This window comes from Protopterus annectens, chromosome 15.part0 (genome assembly GCF_019279795.1).
Source record: "Protopterus annectens isolate FY-2018-M chromosome 15.part0, PAN1.0, whole genome shotgun sequence".
NCBI lineage: Eukaryota > Metazoa > Chordata > Ceratodontiformes > Protopteridae > Protopterus > Protopterus annectens.
This window is the reverse complement of record NC_056749.1, coordinates 623471880-623497605: the sequence shown is the minus strand read 5'-3', so window position 1 is coordinate 623497605 and position 25726 is coordinate 623471880. Positions and strand designations below refer to the sequence as shown.

The 25726-nt window shown below is 42.3% G+C and overlaps 1 protein-coding gene across 1 annotated transcript in view; it reads left to right on the top strand.

Annotated features, from left to right (window-relative positions):
* LOC122789862 (U2 snRNP-associated SURP motif-containing protein-like) overlaps positions 1 to 25726 on the top strand; it is a 1539784-nt gene that overhangs the window by 1015523 nt on the left and 498535 nt on the right. The window contains exon 18 of the mRNA XM_044057296.1: positions 11078 to 11206. Within this exon, the coding sequence (XP_043913231.1) occupies positions 11078 to 11206 (129 nt within the window). The remainder of the gene's footprint in view (positions 1 to 11077; positions 11207 to 25726) is intronic.

Sequence of the window (25726 nt, the reverse complement as noted above, 5' to 3'; positions counted from 1 at the left end):
CTCCCCAGGACTTCGCTAAAAACAGACACTTGTTGTCCAGTCGGACTATCTTGGCAGACAGATGTTAAATAATTATACGCTCGTAGTGGTCTCAGTTTTCCTAGCCTCTGTTAACTCCGATTCTTATGTAATCCTCTGCAAGCAGCAGTTACAGGGGTGGCTAGATTCCCCCTAAATCCATTCTGTGACACAATTTGTTCTACTGCCACCAGCAGTGGGAGTAACCACGATGCCTTCTGCTTGGAGTGGGTGGGGTCCAAGAGTTAAATCCAAGAGAGGCCATCCTTCATATCACTGTCTTGTAGATGCGAGTAGTCCATCTTGTGTTGCTGGAACTTCAGTGCTACCTTCATCCATTGGTGGTTTATATCCATATTGACCATATGACAGTTTGGTACATCAACAAGCAAGGGGAGAGCCAGATCATACCCCTTATGCTTGAAAATGATAAGGGTGTGGTAATGGGTAATAGTCTTGCCTTGCTTTCCAGTGGCTACACACTTTCCCACGTTACTCATTTGACTTGCAGACATGGTAAGCAGATCAGTCTTAATTCCTCACAAGTGGTCTCTCAATCTAGCAGTAACACAACAGATTTTCAGTAGAGGGGGCTGCTTTGCTGCAGTCTTTGCCTCCCCATTCAACATCAGATGCAGCAAGTTCTTCCCCATAATCCATCCAGCAGGACAATTCCGAGAGATGTTCTGTCAAGCAGTGGCCTCCTCCGGGCTATTTGCCTCTGATCCCCAGTTTTTTTTTTTTTTGCAGGAAGCGATTAGATGCAAAAAAACTGTAATCCTCATTGCCCCCATTTGGCCCAGGCAAATTTGGTTCCCCTTCTCAGGTTTCACATCAGCAATTAACCCCCTAGATCTTTGATCGTAGACTGGATCTTCTTTCCCACTCATCCAGGAAGCCTCACCTGCATCTCCACAACCTTAAGACTAACGGTTCGGTTGCTGCAGTTCCAGTGATGACCTTTAAATCAGCATTATCCTTTGATATAGTTAGGATTTGATCTGCCTCGCAAAAGGAATTGATGCACAAGCTGTCATGGAAAGTGGAAACATTTCGTTGTTTGGTCATTTGCTGAAGACATTAATCCCTTCTCTGTTCGTATTCAAGATATTTTGCATTTCTTAGTTAACATGTTCGATTCAGGTTCCAGCTTCCCCTTTTAGAAATTTGCAATTGGCTGCCATTTTCAGCATTCATGTTGGTTAGGAAGCCTGCTCCCTGTTTTTTCAGAAACTTTGCAAGACTTCTAAAATGCTTTTTTCCAACTCTGACCCCAATTAGAGAACTAGTGACTCCATGGAATCTTTAATGCTTGGAAGCCTTAACAAAACCTCCATTTGAACCAGAATCCCCCACCATTAAAGCTTCTTTTGTGGAAAACCTTGTTTCTGGTCACTCACTTCTGCTCTGAAAGTATTTGAATTAAAAGCTCTGTTTGTCTTCAGTCCCCCCCCCCTTTTTTTTCCTCAAAGGTAGTGTTTCTTCGTATCAGTTTCTGTTTTTCCCAAGGTGGCTTTATAGGCAAACATGAACCAGAAGATTGACCTACCATTCTTTTTTCCAATTCATTCTAATAAAGGTGAATATGTCCGGAATACTCTGGATTTGCATAGGCTGTTTAGATTTTGCCTTTACAGAACCAAGTCTTTCAGGAAAGGCTCACAACTTCTCTCCTTTGCAGTCAACAAATTGGGGTCATGAATGTCGAAAGTTACACTGTCTTAGTTGGCTTTCTGAATGAATTTCCCATTTTACTCTGTTCACAATTGTCCTTTACCATACAAGCCTTAACATGCATGCCTAAGGCTGTTTTCACCACCCTGTTTGCCACTTTAGCAGCCCTTAGAAAATTTTCCGTTGAGATTTCTTCAGTGGTAATGTAGTCTACAATGTATACTTTTGTAAGGCACTAAAAATTAGATGTTATATCAAGATCTAGTACTTCCTTGGGGGCAACTATCCTCAAGGGCATTCTGTAGTTTGGGATTCTAACCCGTAAGTCAGATTGGACAAACGGACTGAATAGGATATGGTAGTTATGTACTTGTCATAATGCTTAATCCTTTCATTCACATCTAGTAAACCAACCCTTCTTCCTTTCCTCCTACCATGATGTCACCTTGTAAGACCAGGATGATATTTCCTCTTTTGCCTTATACTACCTTGAATCTTTCTTCACTTCGACATCAAACTCTGTCTGTGGTATCCCCACACACTAGGCCATGATGGAAAAATAATTCTTATAGGGGCTTGAGGGTAGAACTTTAATTTGCTGGTTCAGATCCAACAAGCAACTCCAGGACCCATGAGTCTTTATAAGATGGACATGTATGAAAGGATCCAGCTTTATGTTAAGTACATAACTACCATTTTTCAGCAGTTTTCAGTGAGGGATAGCCTGCCAGAGCAGATTGTCTGACATTTAGCCCAAATTCCAGAGTGGCTTCAGCTGACTTCCTCCCCACTAGATGCAGTGATATTGGTCATGTAAGATGGGTGCCAACCAGACCAATCTTCATATCTATCTTTCTGTAGCAGTAGTTACAGTTGCTTGAATTCTGAGCATTCATTCCATCAGTTTCCATCCTTGTAGAGGACAGATAAGAATTGCACAGTGGGATTTTCCCCATTTTTGTAGCTGTTCCAATATTTTCTAATTTGATAGTGACTCTAGATTAGAAGTAGTTATTGATGGATAGTTGCGTTGATTTTGGGAAGCAAATCCTAAGTAGAGATTATTTCTAGTTCCTTTTATGCCTTAGCAATCAGGACAGTGAAGTCTTTCCAGGCGTTTTCAGCTCAAAAGAGCAGGCAAGTCTGGTACTGCTCCACCTAGATGTCTGTCAGGACCTCTAGAAGCTACCTTCTCAAGCACAAGCATTCTGAAAGGAGATGTGATGAGAAAAAAATAAATGACACCAAGTAAACTTTTTGACATGATTAGTTTCCCTAGGTCCAGTGATGCATAACTTGGTGATGTACATTTGCAGCCCCTGGTTTTTGAGTCATTTTTAGCTCAAGGGACTGGTGAAGTCGCATTGCAGGCTGCCATGTGTTCAGCTACTAGCTTGTTAACTGTCTTTAAAGCTTCTCTGAGGGTTCAACTCCAGATGCTTGGTTTTATTGTCAAGGTAAAAGGCAGTGTTCCACCAGTTTGTGATTGTGAGGTGGTTCTGGGAGATTGGGTGGAGGTCTTAGTTGTCCATCTGGAAGTCAAGGCCACTAGGGCACTTTTCCCAGAGAAGCTGAATTACAAAGCAGTGAAGGTAGAAGTGGTGCTTACTAGCTTGCCTCAACCTAATTTGAGCAGACCACTATCCCTTCCAGCTCCCAGGCTACTTCACAGCAGGTTTTCTAATGAGCTTAGGACCTTATGAGTTTTCTTAAGTCCAAACAGCCAGCAATGGAAATTCTTGAAGCATCAGGATTCCACTGTAAAAGGAGAGAAGGGATGGAGTCTCCACTGTTGAAGGATTGTGGTACCCCAGATTCTTAAGACAGATGAGCTGATCTCTGTTGACCATTTCCCTTCTGCCCCATTTGTGATTCTGACACTGAGGAAATGCTGTCCTCTGGTTCACTTCCAGGGGATCTGACCTTTGGGGCCACCCTGCATAAGGTGAAGGAGGAGCTCCAGTAGGAGATTAGAGAATGCTCATAAGCACCAGTCAAATATATTGCCTTCATTTGCCTGACTGTGGCTAGAGGTTTAGCAGTTTCTGCAGTTGTCTCCTGGAAGACACATTCACAATGCATCTTTTGCATTGGGTTCCTTTTCTTTTGTCTTGTAAGAAAGAGTTTCTTCTGGGTTCAGGATTCCATAAGTTCCTGCATAAGATCTTTTTCACTTATTAGGCTGTGGTGACCCTGGATTCCAACAAGGAATCACCTTTGGCTGCATCCAGGAATTGTATTTCTGTGACAGGAAGAGCAGTAGTATTGATGGTTTTGAGAAAAAAAGGCACATACTTGTGCTGTCCTAGCTTTCAGAGCCTTAAATTGCCAGTCTCTAATGCTGGGCTACCAGCAAATCCTGCCTGAGAATGAAAGGTCCAAGGTTGAGAGAATTACTGACAAGGATCTAAAACAGGAGTTTTCTGAATACTGTGACATTTCAGTCCTGGTTGCCAAGTACTCCAAACTTGTTGTGATACAGTGGCCGCATGATCTAGGCAACAGCAGTGGGTTCTGTTATTAGGTTTGACAGAGGATTCAGCCCCTTCAGACAGTGTGAAGGCAGAGTTCCTTAATGCTCCCCTGGGTAAGAACCTCCTCTTTGGGCCCCTGATGAACGAGGTGCATTAGTCTCTGTAGGAAAATGTAAGACTGTGCACTCTGTTAAACACCTTTTTCACTTGTGGACAACTAAATTCAGCTGCTGTTCAACAGAGTTGAGGTCTTCATACCCTAACCAAGAAAAAAAAAAGGGTAAGAAGACTAGATTCAGAAAAAAATGACAAGTAAAACGTAAAGAGAAGTTTGGGGGTATCAGACTTGTGACTGCTAGAGGGGAACAGTTATGACTCCGACTGGCTGTCCTTTTCCTTGACCCAGAAATCAATCCCTAAACTTGGTCTTTCCTGTGTGCAGTTGGAGAGCATCTAGCTTTTTTTGTTTATATTTATCTTTCTATATGATTACATATATAAATAGATAAAAGAAAGTGTATATGTGTGTATGTGTGTGTATATATATATATATATATATGTATGTGTGTGTGTGTGTGTGTGTGTGTATATATGTGTATATATATATATATATATATATATATATACCCACCAGTAAACGCACAATATTCAAGTAATGTTTTCTTCTTGATATGTAATGTTTATTACTTATTTGATCTTTTGATATTGTAAAAATACTATTTGTGATGGTATTGACTTGTAAAACTGCATTCTAAGTTTGTGATAATCTGTGTATCTAATATCTACTTGTATTTTAATTTCTGTGGAGCTTTTCTCCCCGGGACTCCACTGAAAACATTCGCGGTCAACAAAATGTAATATATATATATATATATATATATATATATATATATATATATATATATATATATATATATATATATATATATATATATGTATGTATATATATATATATATATATATATATATATGTGTGTATATATATATATATATATATATATATATATGTATATATATATATATATATATATATATATATATATATATATATATATATATATATATATATATATATGTGTGTGTGTATATATATATATGTGTATATATATATATATGTGTGTGTGTATATATATATATATATATATATATATATATATATATGTGTATATATATATATATATATATATATATATATATGTGTGTATATATATATATATATATATATATATGTGTGTGTGTATATATATATATTTATATATATATGTGTGTACATGTATGCACATATACACACACATACATGCACAGTTATATTTTTATTGATTTTATATGTGTGTATATATTTGTATAGATACAGTGTTACATATTTCCTGTATATATAGAATTATACATTAAGTGTATATATAGTTGTATATGGGGGAGAGATGAATAGATGTGTTCATGTTTCTGTGTATATATTTATATATAGAGAGATCTGTATTAATTGATATTACTTTTAAGATGTTCAAGGCTCCATGTTATTGAGTTGATAGCACAATTGGTAAAAGATCCCACAACTTGTATCAAAAAGAGTAGTGATCTTTTATTTATATACAAAATAACTCATTTACATATTTACAAATATTTGCAAATATATAGATATACAAATCTGTTTACATATTGATAATTTCCTTTATAACCATACTTAATTTTCATCCCTATTAGACCTCCACTCCTTTTTCCATAATCACATCTGATTTTACTTAATATTGTTGCAAAAATCCATTTACCATTAAACGTAATTTCATTTAGTCTTTCATTCCATATAACATAAAATAACGTTATTTTAACATGTTCTTTACTTTTATTCTTATAAAATCCATATTTAATCATATCCATGTTTATTTTATCCACTTTTTATATCTTTGAAAAAACTCATCTTTACTTAGTTTTCCCTATAACTTTACTTTTACATTTCAAAGACACACGTTCCGTAGTTTCTTCTTGACAATGTAAACATATTCTATCACTTTTCTTTTTATATGGCATATTTCCTTTTACTTGCAGTTTATATACTAACCAGTCTTCACAAAAAATCTTGACATTCTACTTTTGATGACACCATCTGCGCCTTATTTTTATAGTTTTAATTTTTTCATCTCTTGTGGTTTTACATAATGTTTTATTACATTCTTATGCCATACTTATCTTTTTCTATATCATTAATTTTTATTTTGTACAAAAAAAATTTCTTCGTAACATTTTATTTCATTTATATACACTCTCTTACTGTTTTTAACCATACCCCAAAATGTATCATACTTTGTACAGTTTTACTACTATGTCATCTTTTTCATTTATCCACTGTAAAACTTTGTACAAATTTAATGAAGCAGCATATACTGCAGGGTTAATTAACCCTAAATCACCACCTTCTTTACCTTCAGAACTTCTCTTTTTTACTGGGTTTGCTCTAGAACCCCATATAAATTCCTCTTCAAATACTTTTGGCAACATAAATACACTTGCTAAGTATGTTGTTTTTCTCATCAGTACTTGATTTTATCAAATAAGCCTTTTTTTTCTGAATGATGTATATGCTGTCCAGAAAAGACATTTGTTTTATTTCTTTTGTTGTTTTTTCCCATTGAATTCTACTTCCATCTTTATTTACAAATTTTATACCTAACACAGTAATTTCATTTATTGTAACATATATACCTTCTATCTTTACTACATCACCTAAACCTTTATTTTTCTATTTATGTAAAGCCATCCCTATCTCCTGTATTCATTTGTACAAATTATTACTTTTATCCATTTTTTTTTGGCATTTTTATAATGTCATCTGCATATATTAACAGAACTGGAGTTCTTAACTCTTCAGATATTGTATACCCCGCTTCCCTCATTTTTTAATTTTTCATACTGTCACATTCATAAGTAATGGAATGAGTGTACATGTCACTGGGCATACCTGTCTTACACCACTCTGCGCAAGTACCTCTTGGTTTAACCAGACATTTACAGTTATTATCATCATACATAATTTCCTAACCCTTCTCACTTATATTCTTTAATTATTACCCATAAGATTTCATATCCAGTTTTGTCAAATGCCTTATGAAGGTCTTCTGTCATGGTGTTTGCTTCTGCTTTTTATTTCATAACATCATCCACCACTTCTCTTGTCATTAATAATTATTGACAACCCTTCCCCTTTATACTATATTTACTCCCTTCCATAATATTTTCCATTTTAGTTTCAGATCTTTTTTTTATAATTTTCATAAAGGTCTTATAATCATTTATTAAATTCTTTTAGTCTCCAGTTTTTAATTCTCTTCTGTAGTCCTTCCATATGAATTTAAGTATTCCACTGCATAAGTCTTTATACATAACACATTCATTTAACCATTCATTAAAAAAATTAATCTGGTCCTGCAGCTGCATCAATGTGTCATACTTTTTTGTAGCTTATTCAAAGAAATATCCTTTTCCAACTGTTTATTCTCTTTTTTGTTGACCTTTTTTTTTTTTACTTTCCATGTTTTATTTACTACATTCTTTTTGTCTCTAAATATTTCTTGTATATATTGTACTATACACTTCATAATCTTTTCCGGAGTTCTATTTCTTCATATTTTTATTTCTCTCGTTACACTACCATCTTCCTTTACTAATCTCCTTAAGTAACTAAATACTTTTCTTTTCCTTGTAAAAAAAATATATTTGCTTATATAACAATTCTTGTATTTTTTTCTTGATTTCTTTCATAGAAGTACTTCTAACAAAGAAAAATAATTCTACCATTATGTTCTAAATCTTCCAGTACATTTTGTTTTATATTTTTCTTTTTCTGCTTTTATAATATCATATTGCTATGGTTAAAAAAAACTTTTTTCCCTTAAATATCATCTGCCATTCAAACAAATTTTATAAACTGTTCTCATAGTGATATGATCTTTCCATATCTGTATTACTAGTCTCTCTCCTTCATTCCATGCTTTCTCTTTTATCTTTACTCCTTTGCCTATTTTATATATTCCTCATTTCCCTTTATCTCTAGCCATATTGCAAGATCAGAAGATTGTTTCAACTACCTCCCCTTCTCCTATAACTTAAGCTTCTGATACTGTAAAATCAATCAGTTCTATACATACCCCTTTTGTAAGTCTATTCATTTTTGTCCCAAAGTTTTAACTTACCACATCTTATAAAATCTTAGTTTTCTTCTGTATTTTCCTTCCTTTTTATCTATAAAACAATTAGTTTCTTGTTATTATAATTATATTTATCACCATGTAGTCTAAATGAAATAAGCTTTCACTTTATTTATAATTAGTATAAGCATATAATGCTATAATGCTGTAGTTCTGTATACTCGTTCTTTACAGTTTAAATCTACATTGGTTAACCTTCCCATTTTTGCTAGTTACATCTGATATATTTACCATATTTCTACAGAACATAGCTATTGTAGAACATCTCTCATTTCCCAGATTCTTTCCTCCTCATAGTTTCTCTGTTTGTAATCTTCATTTGTTAAAAATATTGTCTTCTAATATAATTACATGTACATCACATGTGTTACACCAATCCAAAATCCTTATTCTTCTTACTTTATTGTTAATACTGTTTGCATTTACAGACAGCACTCTGAATTTGTCATTTCCCTTTTCATTAGATTTATGGTTTCATAAGTTCTTGGCTAATAACTAGGCTTGATTTATGAATATGCCATTCTAAGCGTAGACATTTTCCCCTCCCTAAGTTGAGAATCAAACACTATACCTTGTGTCTGCAAGCCAAACACTGTAACCATTATACCAACCCCCAATCATTAGCTGTATATATTCTTTTTCATCTATTTCCTTTTGTATTTATCTCTCTAAATGTTCTTTGTTTTACCATTTTTTTTGTACTATGTCCCAGTTTGTCTGCTTCTGCACCAGGAACAGAAGCAGGAGATGCTCCTCCCACATGGGTCCAATTCGTTGCAATGATGAGTAGGGGAAGTTCCATTATGCCCTGGCCAGGTTTCCCCTAGTAGTGTCAGTACCACCTTGGGTCTCCCCTGAAGAGAGGCTACTATCCTAGTGGGACAACCCAGTCAACCAAGAATAAATAAAATAAAATACCCATAGTTGCATTTATGTCCTCTATCTTTTTCTTCTATTACTGCTCCTACTAAAATTTCTTCTCTGTTCATTTTCTTTTTTCTTTTTCCTTATTGTTTTTATTTTTGCAATCCATCCATAACACTTGTTGCATCCTGTCCCATTTCCCCACATGTTACCTTTTCTTTTGTCAGTTACTTTAAATGTCCTCCTTTTCCGCTCAAAATTAAGGTTGTCTTCAGTATTTTACAACACCCCTGTTCCATTCCACATATGTCATGCTTATTACTAGTCTGATTTTTTTTCTTTCATTTTGAACACAATGCAACAATCCCAGCCACCAATCCGTAACCCCCTTTTGTTATAAGCTTTTGCAGTGTCTAGATTTCTTTACGTAAAGTTTTCAAATGTCCTTTCATACTCTCTCTACCTCTGTTCAAAATTGTATATTAATTTTCTTGTTTCCCTGTATAATCTCTGTCTCCTTCATATTCTCCAAGAAAATTTTCCATTGAAAAAGTCTCCTACATAAGGTCACAATATTTCGCTTTGTTAGTAAGAATAAATGCTTAGTTCATGTGTTTTTACACCCAAAGGAGCTGTTAAATTGTGCAGCACTTCATACCTGTTCATTTCTGTGTCTTCTTTACTTGAATCCTTACCCACATACTTCCATTTTTCTTTTTCTTCTGCCTTCTTTTCTGTTACTCCACTTTTACCTTTTACTTTCTCTGCATGTTTTCTATTCCATCTCACCACTATTCTTCAGGATTGTGTTTGCATCCTTCATTTATATTTTCTAAATGTCCACAAAGGAAACATCTCTCTCATTTTCTGGCTCACTCCGCACCAGCATTTCTTTAAGGAAGTCATCCCACAGCCCTCCTGACTGGAGGGTTTTAGTTATACATCCACCGTTTGCTGACTCATCTCCATCAAGCAGATTTGTTTGAAACATTTACTCATAATCCTGCACACACTCGCTGGTCTCATTTGCTTTCTCCTCCATTTCTTTCACCACTCCATTAACTTCTCTCCATCTGCCTCCATTTCTCCAGGCTGCCTCTGCACCAGGAACAGAAGCAGGAGATGCTCCTCCCACATGGGTCCAATTCGTTGCAGTGATGAGTAGGGGAAGTTCCATTATGCCCTGGCCAGGTTTCCCCTAGTAGTATCAGTACCACCTTGGGTCTCCCCTGAAGAGAGGCTACTATCCTAGTGGGACAACCCAGTCAACCAAGAATAAATAAAATAAAATACCCATAGTTGCATTTATATGTATCTATGTATGTATGAGCTTGAGTATGCATCAAAGTAAATAAATAAAAAAATTTGAAACAACCGTGATCAGTGCAGATATTCTCACCATGTAACTTTTGGTATATCTTAAATTTTCGGCATTATAATCAAAAGAACTTTATTTACCTACCGTGATCAAAGTTACTCTCTTGCACACCACACATACACTCTCCACCAAGCTTCCAGCTGACCAAACCGTCTCTCAACTAAACTGCAATACCCTGCATTCTGTCAGCTAAGTGAATTGACAGCATGACGGTGATCCATGTGTGTGTCTGAAACGTGCGCACACATGCGAGCGTGCACATGCGCGCACACACTGTGCTGTGTATGTACACAGTCACACAGATGTCTGAAGTGTAGAGAGGTTCATATATATGTAGGTCTGGAAATTCAAACATTGCAGCTATCTGTAGGTAAGCAGTGGCATGTTTTTGTGTTTGTTAGTGCGTGCATATGCATGCCTTTTCTGAAAGTTTAGAACTAATTTTCAGCCTGTGCTTTATTTTTCTACAGCAAAAAGTGATGTCTTGTTTCAGAGCATGGGAAGACTGGGCCATCTATCCGGAACTTTATCTCATCCGTTTACAGAACATATTCTTGGGCCTTATTAAGATTGGCGAAGATGGAGTAGATAGACCTGCAGTAAGTTTCTATCTTTGTTTGTGGGAGTTATTTAAGAAGCTGTAACATTGCTCTTTTTGCAGATTTTCTGATTACCACTAGTAGCTTATTTCCGCTTGTCATTTTAATACAGCTACATCTGAGACTCTTCTAAAAATGTTGTAGATAATTAGGAAAACCTATTGAGTGAGCTTGTTGTCATTTAAATTCTGAGATTTCCCTTTGTATTACCACACGCACACAAATGAAGGAGGGCTGTTGGTATAACGTAGTGGCAAAAATTTAGAATTTGTGGGTGTCAGCTTGTCACCACTGATACAGGAATCAAAGGCCAATATCAGTGACACTTAAAATTTTGTTTAGAAAGTTGGCTAAAAGAAGTTATTGAATTAGCTTGTATTTTTTGAAGCAGAAGTTTGTGATCAGTGCCCGTAGCTGGCTCATTTGGCTTCCATTGCTTTTCCCTGAACTGGCATCCCTTAAAAGTGGAGCAGGAAAAAAAAAACTCACTGTGGTACACTTCAACTAAGGAGGAACACCTGGTCCAAATGCTGTACGTCCTCTGTATGTGAAAGCAAAAAAAAAAAAAAAAAAATCATCTAATCGTGCCTCATCGCATTCGTTTGATAATTTGTAGACTGTAACCTACTGTCTTTTCTGTATTAAAAGAGAGGGGGGGGGCATTTTTTTGTGATCTTTTCCCCTCAAGGACCTTGCCTAACGGCACTTGTACTTTTGCTCATTTGACCTTCTTGTTTAGGTTGGAGAGAGATGGTTTTCCCTGGCTAGGGGAGAGCCATGCAGTCTCATTCTTTCCTACTTGGGAAGCCCCCATTAATCCTTAATTCCATGGTAAGAGTCTGGCAATAAGGAGCAGGCCAGTTTCCTAGTCCTTAAGGATAGTGTACCCTCTTTCCCATTGTAGCCTACCCTTGGCCTGGTGGCTTCTCCAAACCTGCAGTCACCACTTCCCAAAGAGAAGCGTGTCTCAGCATGCTAATTTCCCATCTACTACATGGTAGAAGTGTACTGTAGCAGCACAAAATTAGCTGTTTCAAAACTCCACTAGGTGAACACCTGTGTAGTGATCCAAAGACGCTTCTTTTCCCTCAGGATGGATGAGTAGGCAGTGGGTGATTATTCCCATCCTTCCCATTCGACTCCAATAGTCACCTGAGCTACTAATCAGATGTGGTCTCTTGCACCATTTTCATGGCTTTTTATCCCTCTGTCTATTGGAACTGATTTCCATCTTTCTTGTTGTTGTTTTTTTTTTGGTTTTGACACTCTTCATGACATCATTTTTGAGCACCCAGATTCCTTCTGAGCTTTCTCCTCCATTGTTTCCAAGTAGTTTGCCCCACATCTGGATGCACTTTTCATGTCTTCTCTGGACATGATTCCACTTCCACCATAAGTTCCTGTCTGGCCTGAGGGGCTAACTCATCTGCTTTTTCAGTGTGCATGTTTCTTCTAGTGGTGCCATTTTTAGTGGAGTTCCTGGGTATCATTTTTATGCTGATAAAGATTACTTCTCTCTCTCTCTCTCTCTCTCTCTCTCTCTCTGTCTCTCCTTTGGATACGTTTCAGTCTGAAGTTGTTAATCTTCTTCCTATTCATCACTAATGGATTTGGTTCTGACCCCTCGGGACTGAGTTGGCCTTATACCAAGCTTGCATGCACCAAAACTTCTCAAGCTAAGCTGCTACCCACAATGCTCTTCACTGAGTTTACCTCAGATCTTGTTTGCCGCGCAGCCATATAGCAGCGTTTCACCATGCTCTCCAGCTAAGTGTTATATTTTTCAAATGTTTTTATGTATTTGTGAGTTCTTTCCTGTCAAGTTGTTATTTTTCTGTATTTTCACACTCAGCTGTACCCACAGGTATCTCCTTTATCGTACTATTGTTGGTATTTGCCCTTTTTACCCTTGTGGTATTCCCAGTACCATTGTTGGTATTTCCCTCTCTCTAACTTCTTTCTAATTTAGCGTTGTGTGTGTTTGTTATGTCTGAAAAGAAAGGGACTACGGGGTTTAAACACTGCTCTTCTTGCAGTGGTAAACTCCCGAATAGTGATCTACATGAGGAATGTGTGTATTGTTTGGGGGTTCCGCACTTATCGGCGAAACCTCCCTGTGACATTTGTGCCAGCTTCAGTCAGTGGATGCTGAATGAAAGGCGAAACAAGTTAATCCTCAAGGGCCTGCTTCCTTCTCCTTTTTCGGAGGCTATGTCTGCATCTGAAGTCTCATCCCCTCCTTCTGTGGACAAAAAAATATCCTTGTTCTAACCCCTCTTAACCAGCTGGTGATAGGGGCAGGACTCGAGCACAAGGCCCGTAAGACTTCTACTGAGCATCAAATTGCCTCCTCTGTTCTGACCTTGTCTTTGAGTTTGGCTCCAGTGGTTCATACAGACGTTGCCGTGATCGCCTCGTTGGTACCGGTCCCGGCACCGACTATGGCTCCTACTGCAACTTCGGTTCTGGCCTGTTTGTCTGCCTCTACCTCGGCACCGACGTCCCCCATCTACACTCTGTTAGTTCCGACAACATTTTCGGAGCCGCTGTTGACCTCCACCCCAGCTGTGACTTCGGCTTCGAGCCCGTTCTCGGCTCTGATTATTCCCCTGCTACCGGTTTCTAAACTGGAATCCTCTGTGCCTTTTTTCAGTCCACCCAGTACTCCCAGTCTGCAGATCCATTTGCCGGACATGCCTTCAGCCCCTTTTTGGACCGGCAAGATTCCCCCTCAGGGAATCGGTAAGGTCCACCAGGAGCCTATCTGAATTGGACGCGGTGTGCCTCTTTGATCAGCTGCTGACCGCCAGGAGAATTACAGATTTTCCTAGAGCCCACCTCACTCCGGGTTTTTGGGTCCATTGCCCCGGCGACCCCCACTTATTCTCCTCCCTTGGACCCCTCTGTTCCAAGGATCATATTTCCGACGTCTACGAGAGGACCCCTTGCCTCGGTGCCGACGACAGTGTCTGAGGCCCTTTGGGTGTCATTTCCGTCGGAACCCACTCTTCTTCAATCTCATGCTTGGGGAGTGGACCCTTTGTTCTGGCTGCAGTTCCGGTTGGGTCACCGGTTCATTCTTCAGGTCCAAGGGTGACTCCCGCCCCAATTTTGCTTGAGGCTCCGCCTTGGGAGCGGACCGTGGGGAGCGGGGTGTGACTCCGGTTCCGAAATTGTCTTCCTCAGTTCCGGGCTCCCATTCCTCTTCAGGTGAGCTTGCTTTCCAGGTGATGGAGAGGGTGCTTGCTTTGAGCAATCTTCCTACATCGGAACTACTACCTGTTCCCTCTGAGCTGCAGCTATCAAAGGCCACCCCCCCCCCCAAGACTCCGAGAGCGCATGACCCAGGAAACCCCTGTATAGGGTATTTCCCTTTCTGAAACTTCGGATGCTCCCACCGAAGAACCTCCTCGGAAACAGGTGTGTAAGAGGAAACACATGGACTCCCCAGAGGAGTCCCTCACGGAAGATAAGACTACGATGATGTGGAAGGATCCCCATGGTCACCCCCCTAACGATGTCTGATTTGGAGACATCCTGGAAATCTTGAAGCAGAGGGGTGACTGGAAGCCCTCCAACCCTTCCTCAGAGGAATCCGTATTCCTGCAGGCCTTCCACTCTCTGCCCTCTACTTCTTGGGTGACCCCCACCCGTCAGTGAGTTAGTTAAGCTCATCGTGCAGCAGGCATGGAAGAATCCCGACACCATTGAGGCCATCCCCAGGAGATCAGATAAGATACTTTCCCCTCCAGAGGGTCAACCCCATTGGTCTAGAGGTTTGCCAGTAGACGCTGTGGTGGTGCCAGCTGCCATGAAAAAGGACCTTGCGGAGGAAAGTCCTACTGTCCACCCACCTAACCGAGAGTCCCGGGCGGTGGACAGGTTAGGGAAGTGAGTTTTTGTTTCAGCGACCTTTGCTTTCAGGTCTCTGAACTTTTTGGCACATTTTACGAGGCTCCAGAGAGATCTCATCACCGAGCTCTCTGGAACCCTCGCGAGTCAAGCTTCAGACTGGGCACGTGAAAAAGTTGCTTCCCAACTTGCACCCTAGAGTCAATTTCCAACTCATCCATGAGGTTGCTGTCACAATCAACCGAAGGGGTGCAGGCGTAGTTGAGACGCCATGCCTGGATGCGCATTTGTGACCTCATGGACTCCAAGTCTTCTTTTTTAAACGCCCCTATCAAACCATCAGCTGTGTTCTGTTCTAAGGTCAAGGACACATTAGCCAGGTGCGAACAAGATGGGAAGACCTTGTCTGCCATGGATCTACGTTTTTCCAAATCTCAACGCTCCTTCTGCAGGAACCAGAGGAGTGGAAAGATGTTGCACAAAAAAAGTCTCAAGGTCCTTTCCGTGAGGCACGTGGTGAGGGCTCCCCCCAGAGGCAGAGGGGGTTCCAATAATGGAAGACACCGCTTTCGGGGCAGAGGGGGTAATCAAAATCAGGACTCCAGAGATTCTTTCTCGGGAAGACTATCAGCGCTCCAGAAGTGCTGCCCGATTGCTTTCCTCTGGAAGCAGTCTGGGCTCGTTTCTGTCTGCACCTAGCTGCTTGGCTCTCTATTACAAACTATCAATGGGTGCAGAGAATAATTTCCAGAGGCTATCATATCTCCCTGATATCTTACCCAAGACCTCCGAAATCCCTTCCCGATGTTCCACCCAGTCAAAAGGAGGAGACAGCTTCCGAAATAAGAAAGTTATGTCAAAAACGAGTCATCCAACAGGTCCCCCCAGACCAGTGCGGATCCGGTTTTTACTCTAGGTTCTTTTTAGTGCCAAAAAAGACTGGAGGTCCATTTTGGATCTCAGCCAGCTAAACAAATCAGTGGTTCAGACCAAGTTCCGCATGGTGACGATTCAATCCATCCTCCTTTTTCTTCGAGAGGGTGTGTGGATGTGCTCGATGGACCTCCAGGATGCGTATTACCACATCAAAATGGACAAACGTTCCGGGAGTCTCTGCTTTTGGCTGGGAGCCAATCATTACCAATTCAGAGCCCTGCCATTCGGTCTCTCTGTGGCCCCCAGAGTGTTCATGAAATGCCTAGCAGTGGTCACAGCTCATCCGAGACTTCAGGGATTCCAGGTGTTTCTGTATTTAGACGATTGGCTCCTCTCCGCCCCCACCAAGCTCATCCTGATCAGGGCTCTCCGCTACACTCTAGTACTAGCGGAGTCGCTGGGCATCACCATTCACTGGGAAAAATCCAACCTTCAGCCCTCACAACAGTTGGAATTTATAGGGGCAGTACTCAACACTCAAACAAGTCTGGTCTCTTTTCCCTCTGACAGGCTTCAGAGATTAAGGGCACAAGTTCAAGTGATACTCTGTCGAAGAAAGTTGTCTGCAAGGGAAGTTCTTCAGGCTCTGGGGTCTTTGGCGGCGACCATCCCAATTGTTCCCATAGCCAGATTACATATGGGACTGCTACAATGGCTCCTTCTGTCCCAGTGGATATCCAGTCTTCATCTTCTGACCTCACAGATTCTCATCACCAACTCCTGCAAACAATATCTCCTCTGGTGGATGAGTACAAATGAAAATCTTTGGTGTCGCCCCCTCCCGGCTCCCCAACCCAGTGCCACTGTGGTCACGGACGCTTCTCTGATAGGGTGTGGGGGGGCCACTTCCAGGGAAAGTCAGTCCAAGACACGTGGTCCAGAATAGATGTCAACTTGCATATCAATTTCTTGGAGTTAAGAGCAGTGCTATTGGCATTGCAAGCATTCCATCCGCTCCTTCCATCAGGAACGATTGCTATCCAGTCAGACAACATGTCCATTGTCTGGTACCTAAACAGGGAGGGACCAAATCCTACCCCCCATGTCATGAAGCCATGAGAATCTGGCATTGGCCGATATCTTCCAACAGCTTTCTCATCGGAATGCATATCCCGGGGAGCTCCAATGTGATTGCAGACAGGCTGAGCAGATGCATCCTTCGTCTTCACGAGTGGTCTCTCAAGCCGAGTGTGACAGCAGAAATCTTCAGCCGTTGGGGCCAGCCATGCTGCGACCTTTTCGCCTCCCCCTTGAACACAAAATGCAGCAGCTACTTTGCTCTCTTTCCTTCTCACGGGGAGTCACCGAGAGATGCTTTGACTCCCGATTGGCCCGCGGGTGTCCTTTATGCTTATCCTCTGATACCTCTGATCCCTCTTTTTCTAAGGAAAGCTATCCAATTGAGAAGCCAAGTTATCCTCATTGCCCTGTTCCGGCATCAAGTTTGGTTTCCCTTCCTCCGACCTCACCTGTTATAACCTCCTTGGATCCTGGACACTCGTCAGGACCTCATATCTCACCCACAAGGGCTGACTCCACTGAATTTTTCCACTCTCAAGCTGACTGCTTGGCTTCTCCATTTCTGTTAGTTACCAGGCAGGAAATAATCTCTTCAGCTGTCCATGATATTATCCTGGCCTCCCACAAACCATCCGCCAGAAAACTTTACAGGGCCAAATGGAAAAGATTCTCTATCTGGTCAAATGATCAGATGCTAAATCCGTTTTCAACCCCCGTAGCTACTATTCTTCATTACCTTTCTAATTTATTTGACAACGGTGCATCAGCTTCCACCATTCGAGTCCATTTAGCAGCCATTTCTAACTTCCATAATGGTTCAGATGGAGTCCCGCTTATTTTCACCTGACTTTGCAAGACCTTCCTCAAGGGAATTTTCCATAGCAGACCTCCTATCAGGCAACCGGTGGAGGCATGGAATCTCTCCCGGGTTCTCCAGTCTCCCTCTCTACTACCCCCTTTTGAACCTGCTGTGACATGTCATCAAAAATTCCCGTCATGGAAATCCTTGTTTTTGGTGGCAGTCACTTCAGCCAGACGAATGTCTGAGTTGCAAGCCTTACGCATGGAGTCCCTATGTGATCTTCCATAAGGACAGAGTATCACTTCATACTAATCCATCCTTTCTCCCCAAAGTGGTTTCCGACTTTTCTATTAACCAGTCCATTGAGCTTCATGTATTCTTTCCAAATTATTCAAACAAGGGAGAATACTGCCTGCATTCATTGGATGTTCATAGACAACTACTTTTCAACCCAGACAGAACTAAGTCCTTTCGCAAGTCGGACCAACTTTTAATTTCCTTTTCTGGTCCTAGAATGGGGTGTGCAGTATCTAACGTTACTTTGTCAAAATGGCTCAGAGATTGCATTACCTTCCCATATTCACTTACAAATGAATCTAAGCCTGCTCAAATCAAAGCTCACTCAACTATGGCTATCGCAGCGTCTGTTGCCTTCCACTCTAGAGCCGCCATGGATGACATCTGTGCAACAGCCATTTGGGCTAAACCCCATACCTTCATCAAGCGTTACAAATTGGATCTGATCTCCAGGGGAAGAGCGGCCTTTGGCTCAATGGTTCTCAGGAATGTGCTTCCATAAGGGCCACCCAGGTTCTCTAAGTAGCTTGGGATTCTGTCCCATCAGTGATGAACAGGAAGAAGATTAACAGCTTCAGATAAAGAAGTTATGTCATACCATAACGTTGAGTTGTTGTTCTTCCAGTCATCACACCCTCTCACTGGCCCCAACCAAAGGCTCCTGGCGGAGTTTCTGGGTCTTTGTGGTGTTTCAGGGTTTCTGCGCAGAGATGGCCTCTGACCATGTTGCATGCAGACTCGATCTGAGGTAACTGAGTGAAGGGCATTGTGGGTAGCAGCTTAGCTCGAGAGTTTTTGGTGCACGCAAGCTTGGTATAAGGCCGCCTTGGTTCCAGGGGTTCTGAACCGAACCCATTAGTGATAACTGGAAGATCAACAACTCAGATGGAACGTTATGGTAAGACACAACTTCCTTTTTCCTGAAGTTGAACACTGCACGGAATACATTATTTTAGCAGGTGAAGTGTAACAGTCTTAAAACCTTTGCCTTCACTTTCATTGACCATTCAGGCCCATAGAATTTTGACCACTTCCATTTCCTTACTTTTTTCGCCATTTTATTGTGATAATTAGTTTGAATTTGTGTCAGAAGTGTGAAGCCTGGTGTTTTTTTTTTTTTTTTTTTTATTGCATGTTATTTTTCAAAGATGTAATATCACTGTCTGATTTTGCTTACTTTTTTTTAAATATATTCTTAGTTAAAACATTTGTTTTCTACCTGGAGCTCTCCTACTTGTTCATGCCTTGATTGTTTAATGCTTTGTCACTGACTGTATACTTTTGTCTTTACTCTGAACTTAATCTGGTGCAGTGAATGTAGAATTCCTTCACCCATGTCTGTGTAGTGCCTGTCTATCATATTTTCTATACACTGGAACTTGGGCTGACTTCTGGAGCTGCTGGTAGTCATGAAGTTGAAATTAAAACTTCTCGTCATAACATTTGGTGCATCACATAAATTGAACACATTTTTGTGATGGAACTACTTGTATCTTTTTACCTTTCCCATCTCCTCTTCGTCTGCTGTAGACAGTTTCTTTCTGTTCCCAAGTTGCTGTTTGGAATTTTGAATATTTGTCACACAATAAGCACCATCTTGAGCAGATTTCCATCAAAAGCGGAGTCTGTTAACAACTTTAAACTGTTCAGACTTTAAGCCAGGTTTTCTAAGCATTAGGGGATAATTTTATTTTAAGTTTGATGACCGGGGAAGTACACTGGGCCATAGAGCCCATTTTCAGTGGAGGCCCAAGGAGAAAAACTCCAAGAAAGGGATGTTCCTTTTTAAACACTAAGAGCAAACGCTGTTGAGAAGACCCAACTCTTTGCTGAACCAGTTAACTTAGCAGATCAAAAAAGTAAATCAAGTAATTCCCAGGTAGAGCTTATCACATCCAATTTGAGCCAAGCTAAACCAGGAAAAGTGAAGAGAGAAGAGATTAGTCGTAAAAAGGCCCTAAATATCCGATGTGTTCTCCAAATGTGATGCAGACCACTTTTTATACTTTGTAGCACCAGATTCTCATGAGGTATGTAGTTCCATTCATCTGTGTTTTTTGCACCTTGCCTTCTCTGCATTTTTCATTAAGGGCCTGTGACTCTGAGGTCTCTCTGAAGTTCTTTTAAAGTTATTTTCATCTTGCCTTTAATATTACATTCTCATCCTGTCATTTGTTTGTATTGTTGTCCTGCACTTGAATGCTGCCACTAAGTATTTCAGAGCATTTTGTCTTTTGCCACTTAAAGCTTTTGATCATAGCCCATGGCAGTTTTTAAGCAGTCTTAGTTTACTTCAATGATTTACCAAGGAGTATCGATTCAGTAACTGTAGATATGGTTTGTAATGGCATATGTTGAGTGTACCAGAAGATAAGTGAACTGCTGGAGGAAGGAGGCACGTAACTGTCTCTCCCACCATCCACCCCCTTCCTTTGAACGAGCTACTGTGGAATGTTCCATTATCATCTCTGCTAAAGTTTTCCATACATTTTCCAGCCTTTCCAAGAATTATCTCATCTAGCTTTTCTAGTTGCCTGCTATGTAGTACTGTTGTCTTTCCTTCCTTATCACATTCTTTCCTGAATGCTAATTCCCAGGTTGTGTACCTGTGGCTGTGTATACTTTCAGTCCAACTCTGGCACAGATTTATTCATGATGAGCCTCTTATCCTACCAGGTGCCACATGGTCCACCATGCTGACAACCAAATGGTATGCCGGGGCAATTGACTTTAAATGTATAATAAATAGGTACTGCTGCCTTGGGTAATTGTACCTGTCACACTCTGTTAAGCTTTACATCAGTGCACTGTAGACCAACTACACTTACTGGCTCCCCAGGATTTCACCTGTTTTAGACTGAGCCTAATGCCTGCAATTGCAATCTTACCAACAGTACTTCAAATTTGTGAGAGTATTTTGCACACAGTGTTTTCTGGAAGGGGTTATGTTAGCTGCTTAGTGCCAACCCTCTTTCTCTGTCTTACAGTAAGAAGGCTACCAGCGAAATCACTCTACTGCACCAAAAAGCAGTTGCTGCTTACCTTTAAAATAAGCCAATCTTTAAAAATTGATGTGGTAGCAAGAGCTTGAGAAGTAACCTTTTAAAAGGATGAAGCCCACCAGGATGTCCCCCCCGTCAGCCATGATTACACAAACCCATCTGTCCTGAATGAGGGAGCATTGCTTATGCAGACTGTCCAGGGGATTTGGTCTCGTAAGGAGGCCAAACTGCAGAGTGGCATGCTGAAAGATGTGTGTGGTCCTCTTAGCTTTTGCAGGCCTTTTGGGATCATTTCCTCCCAAGTGTCCTACCGTGTCACATGGGCAGCATGTTGGCCATGTGGTATAACAGCAGACAGGGTGGCACCAAATGGTATCCTGTCTAGAAGCTGTGAGAATCTGGGAATGGGCAATGCTTTGATATTTTCGTAGTTATGCACATTCCTGATGGAGACAACTGCCTCGCAGATAGACTCTGTGGATGTATTCTGTTGCCCCGTAAGTGACCCCCTCAGTCTGTTGGTAACATGAATATTTCATCTGTGGGAGAAATCTTGCTGAAGTCTGTTTACATCCCCAGCCAACACTAAATTTAGCAAATTCTTTTCCCTTATCCCTTCACAGGGTCAGACCGACTTGCACTGATGCTGTATCAGTGAATGGTGACTGACAGGACTTCTGTACATCTACCTCTAGCCCTTATAACAAGATACTTGGAGAAATCCAAGCTCTGCAGAGCAACAGTCATCTTTTAACTGCATTTTGGCATCAACAAGCTTCATCTTTGGGATCATTGGATGTCTTGACCCACCCATTTGGCAAGCTTATCCTGGATGTTTGCTTCCTGCAGTCAGTTGCATTGATTGTTCTATTCTCTGTCAAGAGTGGCCCACATCCTTATGGCATCACAGAAATTGCTGCTAGGAGACTTTTCAAAAGACAAATGGAAAACATTCTTCGGGCTAGTCACAGTGGCTTGGACCCATTTTCATTTTCAATTCCTGTTGTACTTTTTTTTTCTCTCCTATCTTCATTCTTTGATTCAGGTTCTAGTTTTTCTACCATAACGTTTCATCTCGAGATGTACTTAAAGCAGTGTAGCACAAAAGATTTCCATGCTTTTGCAAGACTCTAACTTGGATGTGGCCTCTAGAGTTAGGCCTTCATTTGGGACCACAATGCTCTATGGTGTTCTTTTTGATTCCACCTGAGATTCAACTTCAGCTGTCTAGCAGCACAGAAAGTTTGCAAAGCCTGTCTAATAGAAATCCATTTCCTGTGGCTTCAAAATGTTGAGATCTCAGTTTCATTCTGGAGAAACTCACTTGTCCTTCATTTGAACTAGCTGACTCAACCATTCAAAAGTACTTATGGTAAACCCTTTTACTGATAGCTGTTGCATCATCAGATCTTCAGGTTCTCTCGTATGATCTCCTATGCTTAATATTCCACGAAGACTGTTCTCAACGAACCAACTCTTCCATCATGTCAAAAGGGGCATTCAAAACAAATGTTAACCAGACTGTTCATCTGCAAGTACTTTTCACTCCCTGTTCAGAGAGAGCAGAGTATACATTATAGTTTATAGACAACCACAGGCAAGCTAAAGATACTAGAAAAAACCTTTTTGTGTCACTTGCAGCTAACAAGTTGGGCCAAAAAGTATCCAAAGTGATGCTGTCCAGATGAATCATCTTTTTTTGTACTATTAATAACATTCTACTAAGTTAACCAAAGGGATCTCCACTTCATTGGCTTTCTTCAAGAATTCTGTGGTGAACATTATCTTTTCTACAGAAACATAAGCATCTGAAGTAGGAGATTCATTTGTCTGCAACCTGTGGGTTATGGATCCGATATCGGATCCGAACCGGCATGGTTTATCCAGCTATGGATCCGAGCTCCTAGCTCCTCCCCTCACCCATAATGCCCTGCTCTCCCTACATGACCTCAGATCTAGTTTGCCGCGCTGGTAACCAGTTGGATCGTCTTGAGCTCTTCAGCTAAGTGTTTCTAAAACTCTTAAAAAGTTTCAGATTACTTTCTTTTAGTTAATTCTGTGTGATTGTGTTAGGTTTCCTTTAGGTTTTTGATAATTTTGGGTTAAAATTTTACCTCTAAAATTTTATCTTTAATTCCCTCCCCTCGCTGGTTCGGAGTTTTGTTCGAGTGTGTTGTATTGGGGCCTTGTGTGCGTGCTAGTTTAGCACTAATTACTTGTTTTTTTTTTTCTTTTTGGTTAAAAAAAAAAACAAAAAAACTTTAGTTATGTCAGAAGCCCCAAAGGCAATTTTTTCGAAGTGCTCCGAGTGTGGCCATAAGCTTTCCCCTGCTGATGGCCACACTCGGTGCGTTCGATGCCTTGGGGTTGAACACCTCACTTCTGGATGTTCCATTTGTGCAGGGTTCAACCCCAGGGCATTGAAGGAGCGGAGGTCGAAGCTGGTCCTGGCGGGACTTCTGCCGCCGGACTCGGCTTCGGCCTCCGCTCCCGTGGTGGGTACTGTTGCTACAGTCCTCTCCTTGCCTGCTCCCCCTCCTCCACCTTGGACTCAACCTCCCGCTGCTGGATTGGAGGAGAGGGAGGCCAGAAAAAAGGACCGGAGAGAGGAGCACCACAAGCGGCGGGCCGAGACCTCCGTTTCGGCCCCACCAGCTAAGCGGGCTTCTCCTCTGGCCTCCTTGGCTGCTGGCTCTTCCCCCCTCGGCTCCGGTCCCCGTGCTTTTCACCGGGGCCTGAGGAGGAGGAGACCCGATCTCCGTCGAGGCGGCACTCAAGGCCTACCTCGGTAGCCTCTTCAAGGTCGACATATAGCCTTTCCGAAGCCGGTCTGGACCGGATGGTGAGAAGGTTCATCCAGGCCCAGATGCAGATGGGAGTGCTCCTGCCTCCCCCCCCCCCCCTCTGGAGGGGAGCTCGACCCCATTTTTCAAGCCCATAGCTCCTTCTCTGACCCGCTACCCGGGTTCGGAGCGTTCGGAGCCGGGCAGCTTCGGAGCCGGGGGTGGGTCGGCGCCGATAGTACTAGGTACTTCGGATCCGACCCTGCCCTCGAGTGTTTCGGATCCGACCTCTCGGAGCCTGGCTCCGAGCTTCGGATCCGGGGGACTCAGTGTGCCTTCGGAGCAGTCTGTGTCGGAGCGCACTGGTCCCTCGGATCCGAGTGTCTCGGCACCGGTTCCGATCCACTCTTCGGATCCGAGGGGGAGCCGACTTTCCGATCCTTTGGTCGAGGCTGGCTCCCCTTCGGCTTTTGATGTAGTGGAGAGGGCTCTGTTGAGGGCTTCCGGACCCCCGGCACTTGCTTCGCCCGGCCCCGCACTCCATCTGCACTGGGTCAGGCTTCCGCCATCCGGCCACTGGGACAGCCCTCTTCAATGCCCCAAGCTGTTCCATTGGAACAAGACACTGCTTGCGAGGGCTCCTCGGACAGCCCCCCCGAGGAAGGACCTCGCAAGCACATGTGTAAAAGGAGGCACATAGACTCACCCGAGTCTTTAACTGAAGACACGGATTTGGAGGAAGGGGAAGGCTCCCCAAGATCACCCCCCGAGGATGTCTCCTTTGGAGACATCATGGAAATGCTTCGCATAAGGGGTGGGTGGTCTGCCCCTAAGTCTTCCTCGGACGAGTCTGTGTTCTTGGAGGCATTCGAAGCGGGCCCGTCTACCTCTTGGGTGTCCCCTCCTGCCGACCCCCTGGTGGATCTTATTACCACCAGGGCGTGGAAGGAACCGGACACTGTGGAGCCAATCCCCAAAAGGCCAGACAGAATCCTTAGCCCCCCTGCAGACCATGCCCACTGGAGTAAGGGACCTCCGGTAGATGCCATGTTGATGGCAGCAGCCACCAAGAGGGAACTCGCCCAGGAGAGTCCCTCAGTCCATCCTCCGAGCAAGGAGTCTCGGATGATGGACCGCTTGGGGAAGCGAATGTTTAGTTCAGCGACCTTCTCGGTGAGGGCGCTCAACTATCTGGCACATGTTATCAGGATGCAGCGCGATCTTATTAAAGAATACGCTGCATCCCCCCCAGAGTCCATGTCGGAGGAGGGCAAACTTTTGCACTCCACCCGTATGGCCACTCTTCGGTCTGTGACAAATACCTCTATGCGGTTGCTGTCCCATGCTACTGAGGGAGCCGCTAGAGCTGCAGGAGTAGGCCTAGTCACTAGACGCCAGGCCTGGCTCCGTCATTGCGATTTCATGGAGCCCTTCAAGGCGTCTTTCGCGAACGCCCCCTTCGATGGTTCTGCCCTTTTTGGCAAAACGGTTCGCGACACCTTGACCCAGAGCGAGAAGTACAGGAAGACGCTGTCTGCAGTCGGAATCCGCTTCTCTGTGCCCCAGAGGTCCTGCTCTAGGAACCAAAAGGGCCAGAAGAAGATGTGGTTCCGGAAGTCGCAGCAATCCCAACCCGCTCCGGATAACCAGTCCTTCCGTGGCAGAGGAGGACAGGGAGGACGCCGCCCCAGGGGCAGAGGAGCTCCCAGGAATTTCAGGTCCAGAGAACCTTTCTCTGAATGGCCCGCTCAGCAGCCCTGAGGGGTTGCCCAACTGCTCCACTCTGGAGGCAGTCAGGGGACATTTTTCGGAGCACCTAGCGCCATGG